The 14,954-nt window shown below is 44.4% G+C and overlaps 1 protein-coding gene across 4 annotated transcripts in view; it reads right to left on the bottom strand.

Moving 5' to 3' along the window:
* Positions 1 to 5,963: 5,963 nt before the first annotated feature.
* The window catches only part of LOC311234421 (transducin-like enhancer protein 1), an 83,138-nt gene continuing 74,147 nt past the window's right edge, over positions 5,964 to 14,954 (bottom strand). For all 4 annotated transcript variants that reach the window (XM_084321593.1, XM_084321595.1, XM_084321596.1 and 1 more), the window contains exons 17-20: positions 7,596 to 7,743; positions 7,253 to 7,403; positions 6,587 to 6,663; positions 5,964 to 6,219 (exon numbers count right to left, since the gene is read on the bottom strand). In XM_084321593.1, coding sequence (XP_084177719.1) covers positions 6,112 to 6,219; positions 6,587 to 6,663; positions 7,253 to 7,403; positions 7,596 to 7,743 — 484 coding nt within the window. In that variant the 3' untranslated portion in view covers positions 5,964 to 6,111. The remainder of the gene's footprint in view (positions 6,220 to 6,586; positions 6,664 to 7,252; positions 7,404 to 7,595; positions 7,744 to 14,954) is intronic.

Raw genomic sequence — 14,954 nt, 5'->3', positions numbered from 1 at the left:
TTTAATGCTTACAATTGTTTATTATTTCTTTATACCAAAGGCACTTTTATTTGAATGTAACTTGGGAAGTTCACGTTCGAGAGTGTAGCACTTCCGGGGTCAATTATTAGCGCGATGATAGAAGCAACCTCTTCCGGTTTGGGGATTCAGTTGCAACAACTATTCAACGTGGGAGGTACGTTTGATTATTGTAGCGCGCAGCACTTTTATGTATTACACTGTTGTATATATATTTTGTATGTGAATTGAATGTTAACAGATGATAATGACTCGATAGTGTTGTAATGAATGGTGTGGTTATGTTATATGCACAATTGGTATTTCACCGTGGTAATATCGTCAATTTATTGTTCTCTGTCACCAGACTTGACGAGATATATTTGTGACGCTGTTCTTGTGGTATTTCGACCACCCATTTGATACAGGTATGTGTGCCTTAAGAGTTCGGTCTATTGTGTAATTTGTCATTCACGTTTCATGCATTGCTAATAAGATTAGTATGTTAAATTACTATGTGAGATGTGGTTAAGCCATGCGGTACATGTAATGGTTTTGATATGTTAAATTACTATGTGAGATGTGGTTAAGCCATGCGGTACATGTAATGGTTTTGATATTCTGAGTTGCAACAACTATTCAACGTGGGAGACTTGACGAGATATATTTGTGACGCTGTTCTTGTGGTATTTCGACCACCCATTTGATACAGGTCGGTGGGCTCCATTGCAGGCCATCGAATAAAGGATTGAACTGTCGTCCATGTGTGCTGATTCGTCATTTACACCACGCCCAGAACACAACGCAGGAGCCACGTGTGTTAGGCAGGCCTACACACAGAGAACATCCGTTACAGCTGCTCCGGCGAAAGAAAGACAGGCATTCTGTTGCCATGCTCTGCAACAAACTCTAACCTTAACCAACTCCGAAAGAATGCCTAAACTTTACCCTAACCTTAACCAACTCCGAAAGAATGCCTAAACTTAACCCTAACCTTAACCAACTCCGAAAGAATGCCTAAACTTAACCGGCGAAAGAAAGACAGGCATTCTATTGCCATGCTCTAAGACAAACTCTAACCTTAACCAACTCCGAAAGAATGCCTAAACTTAACCCTAACCTTAACCAACTCCGAAAGAATGCCTAAACTTAACCGGCGAAAGAAAGACAGACGCTAATTAATTAAACTTAAGAAAAAAAAAAAAAAAATTGAAGTGATTCAAACTTGTCACCAACTGACCGCAGGCTCGACAGCAAGCTGAGGAACGAGTTGAGCTAACCGTCAACGTTAAAACAGGGGAGATTGCGTATGCATAATGCCGCGGCAACCTATGCGCCGCCACTGCCGCTCCGCCGCGGGGCGTGATTGGGCGTACATGTCACATGACCAGAAATGACCTGGCCAATCAGAGAAACGCTGAACGCAAGTTAGTTACCTTAAGTGTTCAGGCGTCCAGGAGAGCAAGACCATTGGTAAGTATTATTGTTTCAAATACATTTTATTTTGCTAATGTATCTAATGTGAATATTTGTTCACTTGAACTAATGTGTTTTATATCTCTATTTGCAGCACAGAAGCACCAGATCAAAAGACCCTTCCCTCTGCCATCCTCCCCGTCAGATAATCCACTGCTGTCAGAACTCCAAGTAACTGAAATGTCTGGGTTTTTTATTTTTATTATTGCAACAAATACAAATGCCTACATACATCGAAGGACAGAGATTGTTATGTCAGTCATGTCTTTTGAATAAAATGTCATTGACATAATAAGCTGGGTTTATCTGCTTAATGATTTGTTGCTTTTACACATAATACAGTGAGGGATGTTTTAAAAATATAAATGGAGGGGGGTTAGTTGGGTGGTTGCTTCACCAAAAATGTTGGTCAGCAGCCGCCACTGCTCAAACCCCTCGTGTTACCTTCGTCCTCACAGGATTTCAGAACCCCTGGACACAGATGATCTAAATCCTTTGAGGCTTTTTCGAAAGCCAAGTCAAGGCCGTCTACTACGTGACTCATTTTAAGGCAGCTTTGCCGCTTTGAAATAACCTCCCATGGAATCACAGTACAGCAGTTACAGTATGAACAGTATACAACCAAACACACACATGTACTGTAGACACATGATGAGCAGTGGTAAGAGAGCACCTTTTTGTGTGGTGTGGGGATAAATCGGATTATGGATTTGGGGAGATTTAGAGGGAATAATCCGTCTGGGTATTGAAGAAGGGCAGCGATCAAAAGAGAACGCTCCGATTCTGAGCTCGGAAATCTCTCCGCACGGACGGAAAACCGAGAGTGACATTTGCTATCTCTCTCCCGAGGATAAGCTTTCATTCTCGTCACTGTGGCAGGTGTAATTGTCACATAATCACCTAATACTGTTGCAGTGCTGTGTGTGTGTTTGTGTGGGTTGGAGATAGAAAGAGAATTAGGTTTGCGGTCAATAATCAGACTTTGCAGTTTACATCAGCGGAGAGAGTGAGAGAGAAACGGTCTGTTTGTTATGGGTGTTAGTAGTAAAGCTGTGGATTGGACCGTATTTAACACACAGTTCATTTGAACAGCTGCTCGGTTGCACCGTATCTACGCCGCCACATCTGGTTGAAGTTCAAAGGTCAAATCTGCTAAAAACACACTGCCAACCCCCCCCCCCCCCCCGGTTTCTCCGTTTCTTGGTCGGGTCCAAAGGACTGCTACAGTTAACACATTACACTGAAACAAATGTCAAATAAATACTTTTAAGTGACCAGAACGCTATATACAAACTATACAAATACAACCATTTGGCCACATTAATCAAAACGTAAAAAGTTGCTCAAATGTTGGGCCAAAACATATGCAAGGAAGGTTATGCCTTTATGAATGTCAAATTTCCTAATTCCCAAGACTCATTCTATTTTTGTTCAATGACTGAAACACACATGCCAAATATTCACAAGTAGTAGTACTGTTGAATTTGCAGGTGAAATGTTTTCTTTTTTGCACCGATTAAAGATGCTCATCATGAAAATGTAGTATACCATTACACAGTAGAGGTCCATTGTCTACTAACTGTAGTTTTGAATGAATATAAAACAAGTCTTTCATTTATATTCTGCTCTACATTATGTCTCTGTAGCATACAGTATATACGCAAGCACATCCATGCCACACCGCACACACGGCCTCTTACCATCCAAAGTCTCAAATAACTTATTGTACTACCAAAGGAAGAGACTCCAGTTAGAAAAAAAGAACATTTATTGTCTAGACATTTCAATCATTTTATATTAGCTAGCATTAAGACCGTTTAGTGTTTCTCCTGGTTAGATTATTTTCCATGTAAAAGACGTACAAAAAAAAGTTCATGTTATCCCTAAAGCATGTACAGTAAGAAAAACAAAAATACAAACAAAAACCCAAATACACTTTTCACAAGCGCTCGACAGATGACAAAAGAAAGTACAAAGTGACTGGGAAGTGAGAAAAACACATAGAACCACAAGTGTAACATGGCTGAAACCCATCAACTCACTCCTCAAGCAGAAAAAACTAAACATTATTTCACTGCTGTTGCTTGGAAACCTTGTAATTATACATTTGTTTAATAGTCTTTTATCTGCCAGATACATTATACAATGTTCCTGAAATGTGAGAAGTATTTTATTTTATTTTATTAGTATGAGGTATGTTGGACACCACCCTATAATGGCAATTTCCATATGGTAAATTCTTCAGGAGGAAGTGATGTCAACAAGCTAGTTCAGATATGAGCAGTTTCCAGGACTGGCGTCTGCTCAGACTTTGTGAATTTAATCAAATTCCATTCAGTACATACAAGCACATCAAGCAGGGTGTAGAACAGAACTAATTAATTCAGAATCCTAACCTGATGGACCATGGAAATTAAATGAGGTTTGAAGATATAAACATAAGACATTATTTAAGATTCAGAGAAGTGAATTCAACGTCCTTAAATTTAATTCAACATCCGCTTCAGTGGGAGCAGCAAATTCCAATAAAGATTTGGTGTACTGAATTGGAATATCGGACAAATTCATGATTCAACGCTGAAATAACACAAACCCTGGTCATGGTGGCACCCTGGTCATAGTGGCAAAAGGGTCGTCAGTTCGACTCTCAATAACCACGTTTACCTCAACAAGACGAAGTAGGACTTCGAAGAACCAGAGCCAGCATTCATAATACCATATTCAAAGGGATATATGCTTATTGGAAACTATACTGATCGATCAACTTGGTTGGCAACAAGAACCAAAGCAAATAGCAGCACAAAATCAGTTGTTGGCAAGAGAATAGTAGAAGTAAACAGCAAAATGCCCTCATGTAAAGTAGGATCATGTGAGTGCTTGGTGACAAAGTATATGAAACGAAAATGGCCCCATCTCAAGCTCTGCCCCATTTTTTTTATCATCCAATCACAACTGTTGCTTTCCTTGGACACACTTTGAGCAACAGTTGTGATTGGAGGGTCAAGTAAAGAGGGCGGGGTTTGAGACAGGTCAATTGGTTTGTAATTACCTGTTAAATCCCTCTGCCCTTCCCTTCTTTCCAACTCTAAGCTTGTCAACATGTGTTCAGAAGGTGGGAGATCCAATGTTCAATTTCAAATATACATTTGACCTACAGTACATATATATGCTGTTCAAAACAATCTGCCTATATAGATACAAAACAGTTTTCTTTATGCAGGGAAATGCTTGCTTTTTGGAGATACAGTGGGTTTTCATACAACAGCAGTGCTGTGTGGAATGGACCCATCTCAAACCCGCCCTCTTTTGTTGATCCTCCCAATCACAACTGTTTGCTTCCAGTTGCGATTGGAGGATCAAGAAAAGATGGCAGGGCTTGAGACGGGTCCATTAAGTATGGAGGGAATGACAGGAGGGAAGGTGAGAAATACAGCAGAGCCTGAGGGTGTCGCTCATATCTTCTAAGACTTGTCCTTTCAAGTTTCTGTTGACCCGTCTCACAAAAAAGAGGGATGTGAAGGAATGACGGAGGTCAAGGAAAAATTTGAGGGTAGAGGAAAAGGTCACCCTTTCTTTTTCTTTTGTAAGAACAACCCGAATGCAGTCCAGGTGTGTCGAAACAGCAGGCTGTGGTCATGAGGTCAAAGTCAGGGGTCAAAGTTGAGAGGTCATCACTCTCATCATTCTCTGTCCGGATTGTAAAAAAACTAAAAAAATAATAAAAAAAAAATACAAAACAAACCAAAAGATTGATCAATCATTTTCTGAGACTGTCAATCTGATCAGTCACTTTTCATCTATCTTTTTCTTTCCGTCAATCTGCCTGTCAATTTGCTCATATATCTAAATGCCCTTCCATCTTTGTTCTGGGGCCTCTGCCCCTGGTCGTCGTGTGTGTGTGTGTGTGTGTGTGTGTGTGTGTGTGTGTGTGTGTGTGTGTGTGTGTGTGTGTGTGTGTGTGTGTGTTTAAAGTTTCAAGGTTCCCCTGGTGAGCTGGTCCCAGATCAGCGTTAAGACAGTGGAGAGCCCCTTTGGTTTGGTCCATGGCTGGTCCCTAGCAACCGATCCCAATGCAGTTCTTAGTAGTTAACAGACGAAGCGAGAGGTAAAGTCCAAATAGTTTCCAAAAGTCACCATTAGTTTTGCTCCCGTTTATTCCTCATCAATTTCCCGGACAAATCCTGTTACTTTCCAGCCGCCATGAATTATTGTTTTTTATTCTGGAAAAGAAAAACACTTGTATCAATGCAAATAAAAGCCTCTGTCTCCGTCTTTTTTTTTTTTTTTTTTTACAGATAGTAGTAGAAATAGAAGAATGTCCAATAACGTCTTCTTTTCTACAATCAACCTCTCCAGAAAGGCTGTGGGCGGCATGTGCATGTAACATCCTCCTCCTCCTCCTCCTCCGGCGGTAGAGCAGAAAGAGAAAGAAACGTCCAAATCCTCCTGCAACTCCCACTCTCTACCAGACTCAACATCCCACAGCCAAACAGTGTGTGTTTGTATACTCTAGTTTGATGTGGCAGAATAAAGGACAGCAATGTTCCCACTGATTTCCAAAAAAAAAAAAACCTTGTGACAAAATCCATCTCGTCTGTCCCGTTTCTCTTGTCTCTCTGTCTCCGTCTCTCGTGTCCTTCAGTAAATGACCTCATAGACTGTGGCCTTCTTGTCCCCGGAGCCTGTGACAATGTACTTGTCATCCACCGAGATGTCACAACTCAGTACCGATGAGGACTCCTTAGACTGGGGGGGGTAGAGATAGAGAAGGAGGGGGAGGGTGAGAGAGAGAGAGCGAGAGAGAGAGAGAAGGATGGAAGGACAAAGGGCAAACGAGAGAGAGAAAGATAGGGACAGATGGCAAGCGAGAGAGAAACGGATGGCAGGAACAAAACACAAGTGGAGGGGTAAGAAGAGAACAAGGGAATTCAAAAGAAGAGATATTAGTGAAAACCTGCCACAAAAACAATAAACATATTGCTATAATGCATTTCCTTATACTAGAGCACACTAATGAGTAGTCTAGTGAATGTGTGTAAGCTTAATTATAAAATGAACATATTATTAACTAATGCTTAATGAATAAATTATGTACTTGTACTGGTATGCCTACCTGGAATATGCTGGCTCCGTAGGGTGTTCTCCATGCATTCAGTAGGTTGTCCTTCCCTGTGCTTACAAACCATTTACCTGGGAACATAGAGTGAGAGAGAGAGAGTGAGAGTGATTCAAGAGGTTTATTCATCACATACATACACAAGACATGGTGAAATGAAGGTGGCCATGCCCGCTTCGATTATGCAAAAAAATACAAAAGATTGAATAAAATAGACATGATAAGTATTAAGATAAAATACAATACAATGCTAAGCTTACGAATTAAAAAAGGTAATGAGTCATATGTTCACTACTATACAATATACAGTTATACTATGTCACTATGCTATACTACCTATACAAAAACATCCAGTTATGTTTTTTCCCCTTTAAAGTGACCTTTTTTCTTTCCTTTAAAGAGAGAGAGAGTGATCCGAGTAATCTGAAAGTCAAATTTGTAGTATTACAAAGCTAGCAGACTTGACTAGCAGACAATGTCTGCAATGGGATATTATCACGGTAGGATATAAGTAGAAGTGGTTAAATTGATAAATTCAGTCGAAGGATATGGAAGAGGGAGGTCCCATCGTCTTTTTTGTATAGTCTCGGAACAGGACTAAATCAAAGTCACGTCAATCAAACCACCACGAACCACATCCGGTCTGAAGGAGGAGAGTCTTACCACAGTAGGCGAACTGTAGGGAGAGTACGCAGCTCTCGTGGAGGTGCAGCTGGTACTTATCAGGCTTGGTGACGTGGAGGACCTCCACGTTGCTGCTCTCCATTCCCACAGCCAGCCACTCGCCTGTGGGACAGTAGCCCAGAGAGAAGATCTGGATGTGATAGAGAGACGGAGAGGAAATGGCAGAAATGTTAAGTGTGGTAGATTAAGTATTTCTATCTCTATTTGCTCTTGTGCTTTTCCCTATTCTTTCCACTCCCCCCCCCCCCCTCCCCCCTCCCATGAGCCCCTCTCTCTGTGTGTATGTGCATGTATGTGTGTGTGTACATATGTGTCTGTGTACCTGAGAGGTGAAGTCGTGTTGCTGTAGCTGCCGTCCTTCCCTCAGGTCCCAGGACCTGACAGTGTTATCTAGGCCCCCGGTCCACAGCTTGGTACCGTCGTTGGAGATGTCAATACAGCTGGCCCCGTCTGTGTGGCCCTGGAACTGCCTGCGAGGAGGACGGACACACACACACACACACACACACAGACATACACACTATGTTATAACACTCTGAGGCATCCTGGCGGTTCAAGCAGTGACTAGACTAGAGTATGGGGAGGGGACAGGGTCATCAGCAGAACTGTGAATCTCTATTAGAAACAGCGTTTCCGTTAGAACATATTCGTGCCGGTCTGGATGTCCTGCAAGATTTCTATCCCCGGACATATTCGAGAAATGCCGGTCAGCCTGGTTTTCCTTTTTACCGGCTGAATGCCACCATCGGCGCCAATGTTAACGTTAATATCGCCTAATCTATGTTTTAAATTATGGCTATGCGTCTAATCTGCCCATCGCATTATCAAAGACTATTTTCCAGTCGGTGCTGTCAAGGCTGTTTATCGCGTCGTTGCCGTTTCAGAGCAGTTAGAAAAGCCCCCGTTTTCAGATAAAAAACAGCTCTTTCTGGAGCATTCTATGAAAATAGTCTTTTAGTGGAATATTCCACAACGTTGATATTCGTCGGCCTTTTTATGAATCGTTTTCAAATAAACGCTAGATGATCAATATTATACGTGCACGCAAGCACATTACGGCCGCGCACGGATAATCGCCCTGTTGATTTCCTCTCGGACTTTTAGTGAAACCGAAACAAGAAGACATTTCACAAAACAGCTTATAACTTCATCAAACTTACTCTGATTATCCTAACACTGATAACATAGAGTCCTTACCTGACATCAGATGGTATCCAACTGGTATATTCCAATTCCTGATCACCATTCGAAAAAATCGATACGTGTATGGATCCAACGCGATACTGTAGAACCTCATGATCAGCGGGGATCTGAGGTTCCAGAATGAACTGTGTCACTGGTAACCCTGGCTGGATCAGTGAACTGGAAAATGTGGATATAATGTCGCACCTCAGCCAGGAGAATTAAACTTTCCACTCGGGCCTGAACGCTCGACATTTCTGTTTCTGTTTTCTTTCACCACGGCATCAGCGGTCTCTGTGGTGGGCAGACAGACAGGCTCAAAAAAAGAAAGAAAAAAAGATTCACATCCGAGCGGCGCCATCCGCGCTTTATCAGCGTGAAGCAACATGTAATGATTGTTTTGTTCATCGCATAGGCTATTTAATTTGAGCCTATTTTAATACAATTCAAATAATAAAATTGTGCTTAGAGAAATTATTTTCACCGGACATTATGACCGGAGATATTTAAATATTCGGACTTCAACATATTTTGCCGGTCAAAAACCGGTAATTACCGGCTAACGGAAACGCTGATTAGAAATTAATTGGAATGTAGTGTCCCAAAGATTTCTCTGAGTGGGTAAATGTGTTCCGAGGTTGTATTTACTATACATGTTCACTGTCTAAATAAATTAATAATAAGGCCGTCAATAGTAACGCATTATATTCAGACGACTCATTTGAGAACTTTAATGCATAAAGTGCCGTCTTTACACAATGTGGTGGAAAAGCGTGTCCACCTCATGGAGCTACAGTATGTTGTTCACCTCCCTCACCTCTCCTCTCATGGAGCTACAGTATGTTGTTCACCTCCCTCTCCTCTCATGGAGCTACAGTATGTTGTTCACCTCCCTCTCCTCTCATGGAGCTACAGTATGTTGTTCACCTCCCTCTCCTCTCATGGAGCTACAGTATGTTGTTCACCTCCCTCTCCTCTCATGGAGCTACAGTATGTTGTTCACCTCTCCTCTCCTCTCATGGAGCTACAGTATGTTGTTCACCTCCCTCTCATGGAGCTACAGTATGTTGTTCACCTCCCTCTCCTCTCATGGAGCTACAGTATGTTGTTCACCTCTCCTCTCCTCTCATGGAGCTACAGTATGTTGTTCACCTCCCTCTCCTCTCATGGAGCTACAGTATGTTGTTCACCTCCCTCTCCTCTCATGGAGCTACAGTATGTTGTTCACCTCCCTCTCCTCTCATGGAGCTACAGTATGTTGTTCACCTCCCTCTCCTCTCATGGAGCTACAGTATGTTGTTCACCTCTCCTCTCCTCTCATGGAGCTACAGTATGTTGTTCACCTCCCTCTCCTCTCATGGAGCTACAGTATGTTGTTCACCTCCCTCTCATGGAGCTACAGTATGTTGTTCACCTCTCCTCTCCTCTCATGGAGCTACAGTATGTTGTTCACCTCCCTCTCCTCTCATGGAGCTACAGTATGTTGTTCACCTCCCTCTCCTCTCCTCTCATGGAGCTACAGTATGTTGTTCACCTCTCTCTCCTCTCATGGAGCTACAGTATATTGTTCACCTCCCTCTCCTCTCCTCTCACGGAGCTACAGTATGTTGTTCACCTCTCTCTCCTCTCATGGAGCTACAGTATGTTGTTCACCTCCCTCTCCTCTCATGGAGCTACAGTATGTTGTTCACCTCCCTCTCCTCTCCTCTCATGGAGCTACAGTATGTTGTTCACCTCCCTCTCCTCTCATGGAGCTACAGTATGTTGTTCACCTCTCCTCTCCTCTCATGGAGCTACAGTATGTTGTTCACCTCCCTCTCCTCTCATGGAGCTACAGTATGTTGTTCACCTCTCCTCTCCTCTCATGGAGCTACAGTATGTTGTTCACCTCCCTCTCCTCTCATGGAGCTACAGTATGTTGTTCACCTCTCTCTCCTCTCATGGAGCTACAGTATGTTGTTCACCTCCCTCTCCTCTCACGGAGCTACAGTATGTTGTTCACCTCTCTCTCCTCTCATGGAGCTACAGTATGTTGTTCACCTCCCTCTCCTCTCATGGAGCTACAGTATGTTGTTCACCTCCCTCTCCTCTCCTCTCATGGAGCTACAGTATGTTGTTCACCTCCCTCTCCTCTCATGGAGCTACAGTATGTTGTTCACCTCCCTCTCCTCTCATGGAGCTACAGTATGTTGTTCACCTCTCCTCTCCTCTCCTCTCATGGAGCTACAGTATGTTGTTCACCTCCCTCTCCTCTCATGGAGCTACAGTATGTTGTTCACCTCTCCTCTCCTCTCATGGAGCTACAGTATGTTGTTCACCTCCCTCTCCTCTCATGGAGCTACAGTATGTTGTTCACCACTCCTCTCCTCTCATGGAGCTACAGTATGTTGTTCACCTCTCCTCTCATGGAGCTACAGTATGTTGTTCACCTCCCTCTCCTCTCATGGAGCTACAGTATGTTGTTCACCTCTCCTCTCATCTCATGGAGCTACAGTATGTTGTTCACCTCTCCTCTCCTCTCATGGAGCTACAGTATGTTGTTCACCTCCCTCTCATGGAGCTACAGTATGTTGTTCACCTCCCTCTCATGGAGCTACAGTATGTTGTTCACCTCTCTCTCCTCTCATGGAGCTACAGTATGTTGTTCACCTCCCTCTCCTCTCATGGAGCTACAGTATGTTGTTCACCTCCCTCTCCTCTCCTCTCATGGAGCTACAATATGTTGTTCACCTCCCTCTCCTCTCATGGAGCTACAGTATGTTGTTCACCTCTCCTCTCCTCTCATGAAGCTACAGTATGTTGTTCACCTCCCTCTCCTCTCATGGAGCTACAGTATGTTGTTCACCTCTCCTCTCCTCTCATGGAGCTACAGTATGTTGTTCACCTCCCTCTCCTCTCATGGAGCTACAGTATGTTGTTCACCTCTCTCTCCTCTCATGGAGCTACAGTATGTTGTTCACCTCCCTCTCCTCTCACGGAGCTACAGTATGTTGTTCACCTCTCTCTCCTCTCATGGAGCTACAGTATGTTGTTCACCTCCCTCTCCTCTCATGGAGCTACAGTATGTTGTTCACCTCCCTCTCCTCTCCTCTCATGGAGCTACAGTATGTTGTTCACCTCCCTCTCCTCTCATGGAGCTACAGTATGTTGTTCACCTCCCTCTCCTCTCATGGAGCTACAGTATGTTGTTCACCTCTCCTCTCCTCTCCTCTCATGGAGCTACAGTATGTTGTTCACCTCCCTCTCCTCTCATGGAGCTACAGTATGTTGTTCACCTCTCCTCTCCTGGAGCTACAGTATGTTGTTCACCTCCCTCTCCTCTCATGGAGCTACAGTATGTTGTTCACCACTCCTCTCCTCTCATGGAGCTACAGTATGTTGTTCACCTCTCCTCTCATGGAGCTACAGTATGTTGTTCACCTCCCTCTCCTCTCATGGAGCTACAGTATGTTGTTCACCTCTCCTCTCCTCTCATGGAGCTACAGTATGTTGTTCACCTCTCCTCTCCTCTCATGGAGCTACAGTATGTTGTTCACCTCCCTCTCATGGAGCTACAGTATGTTGTTCACCTCCCTCTCATGGAGCTACAGTATGTTGTTCACCTCCCTCTCCTCTCATGGAGCTACAGTATGTTGTTCACCTCTCCTCTCCTCTCATGGAGCTACAGTATGTTGTTCACCTCCCTCTCCTCTCATGGAGCTACAGTATGTTGTTCACCTCCCTCTCCTCTCCTGTCATGGAGCTACAGTATGTTGTTCACCTCCCTCTCCTCGAGCTACAGTATGTTGTTCACCTCCCTCTCCTCTCATGGAGCTACAGTATGTTGTTCACCTCCCTCTCCTGTCATGGAGCTACAGTATGTTGTTCACCTCCCTCTCCTCTCATGGAGCTACAGTATGTTGTTCACCTCCCTCTCCTCTCATGGAGCTACAGTATGTTGTTCACCTCCCTCTCCTCTCCTGTCATGGAGCTACAGTATGTTGTTCACCTCCCTCTCCTCTCATGGAGCTACAGTATGTTGTTCACCTCCCTCTCCTCTCATGGAGCTACAGTATGTTGTTCACCTCCCTCTCCTCTCATGGAGCTACAGTATGTTGTTCACCTCTCCTCTCATGGAGCTACAGTATGTTGTTCACCTCCCTCTCCTCTCATGGAGCTACAGTATGTTGTTCACCTCCCTCTCCTCTCCTGTCATGGAGCTACAGTATGTTGTTCACCTCCCTCTCCTCTCATGGAGCTACAGTATGTTGTTCACCTCCCTCTCATGGAGCTACAGTATGTTGTTCACCACCCTCTCCTCTTATGGAGCTACAGTATGTTGTTCACCTCCCTCTCCTCTTATGGAGCTACAGTATGTTGTTCACCTCCCTCTCCTCTCATGGAGCTACAGTATGTTGTTCACCTCCCTCTCATGGAGCTACAGTATGTTGTTCACCTCCCTCTCCTCTCATGGAGCTACAGTATGTTGTTCACCTCTCTCTCCTCTCCTCTCATGGAGCTACAGTATGTTGTTCACCTCCCTCTCCTCTTATGGAGCTACAGTATGTTGTTCACCTCCCTCTCCTCTTATGGAGCTACAGTATGTTGTTCACCTCCCTCTCATGGAGCTACAGTATGTTGTTCACCTCCCTCTCATGGAGCTACAGTATGTTGTTCACCTCCCTCTCCTCTCATGGAGCTACAGTATGTTGTTCACCTCCCTCTCCTCTCATGGAGCTACAGTATGTTGTTCACCTCCCTCTCCTCTCCTGTCATGGAGCTACAGTATGTTGTTCACCTCTCCTCTCCTCTCATGGAGCTACAGTATGTTGTTCACCTCCCTCTCCTCTCATGGAGCTACAGTATGTTGTTCACCTCCCTCTCCTCTCATGGAGCTACAGTATGTTGTTCACCTCCCTCTCCTCTCATGGAGCTACAGTATGTTGTTCACCTCCCTCTCCTCTCATGGAGCTACAGTATGTTGTTCACCTCTCATGGAGCTACAGTATGTTGTTCACCTCCCTCTCCTCTCATGGAGCTACAGTATGTTGTTCACCTCCCTCTCCTCTCATGGAGCTACAGTATGTTGTTCACCTCTCTCTCCTCTCATGGAGCTACAGTATGTTGTTCACCTCCCTCTCCTCTCATGGAGCTACAGTATGTTGTTCACCTCCCTCTCCTCTCATGGAGCTACAGTATGTTGTTCACCTCTCCTCTCCTCTCATGGAGCTACAGTATGTTGTTCACCTCTCCTCTCCTGGAGCTACAGTATGTTGTTCACCTCCCTCTCCTCTCATGGAGCTACAGTATGTTGTTCACCTCCCTCTCCTCTCATGGAGCTACAGTATGTTGTTCACCTCCCTCTCATGGAGCTACAGTATGTTGTTCACCTCCCTCTCCTCTCATGAAGCTACAGTATGTTGTTCACCTCTCCTCTCATGGAGCTACAGTATGTTGTTCACCTCCCTCTCCTCTCATGGAGCTACAGTATGTTGTTCACCTCTCCTCTCCTCTCATGGAGCTACAGTATGTTGTTCACCTCCCTCTCCTCTCCTCTCATGGAGCTACAGTATGTTGTTCACCTCCCTCTCCTCTCCTCTCATGGAGCTACAGTATGTTGTTCACCTCCCTCTCCTCTCATGGAGCTACAGTATGTTGTTCACCTCCCTCTCCTCTCATGGAGCTACAGTATGTTGTTCACCTCCCTCTCCTCTCATGGAGCTACAGTATGTTGTTCACCTCCCTCTCCTCTCATGGAGCTACAGTATGTTGTTCACCTCCCTCTCCTCTCATGGAGCTACAGTATGTTGTTCACCTCTCGTCTCATGGAGCTACAGTATGTTGTTCACCTCTCTCTCCTCTCATGGAGCTACAGTATGTTGTTCACCTCTCGTCTCATGGAGCTACAGTATGTTGTTCACCTCTCTCTCCTCTCATGGAGCTACAGTATGTTGTTCACCTCTCTCTCCTCTCATGGAGCTACAGTATGTTGTTCACCTCTCCTCTCCTCTCATGGAGCTACAGTATGTTGTTCACCTCCCTCTCCTCTCATGGAGCTACAGTATGTTGTTCACCTCCCTCTCCTCTCATGGAGCTACAGTATGTTGTTCACCTCTCTCTCCTCTCATGGAGCTACAGTATGTTGTTCACCTCTCTCTCCTCTCATGGAGCTACAGTATGTTGTTCACCTCCCTCTCCTCTCATGGAGCTACAGTATGTTGTTCACCTCTCCTCTCATGGAGCTACAGTATGTTGTTCACCTCCCTCACCTCTCATGGAGCTACAGTATGTTGTTCACCTCTCCTCTCCTCTCATGGAGCTACAGTATGTTGTTCACCTCTCATGGAGCTACAGTATGTTGTTCACCTCCCTCTCCTCTCATGGAGCTACAGTATGTTGTTCACCTCCCTCTCCTCTCATGGAGCTACAGTATGTTGTTCACCTCTCATCTCCTCTCATGGAGCTACAGTATGTTGTTCACCTCCCTCTCCTCTCCTCTCATGGAGCTACAGTATGTTGT

This window comes from Notolepis coatsorum (assembly GCF_963971535.1).
Source record: "Notolepis coatsorum genome assembly, chromosome: 1".
NCBI lineage: Eukaryota > Metazoa > Chordata > Actinopteri > Aulopiformes > Paralepididae > Notolepis > Notolepis coatsorum.
Note: the sequence above shows the minus strand (reverse complement) of the source record. Positions and strands in the feature narration are given on the sequence as shown.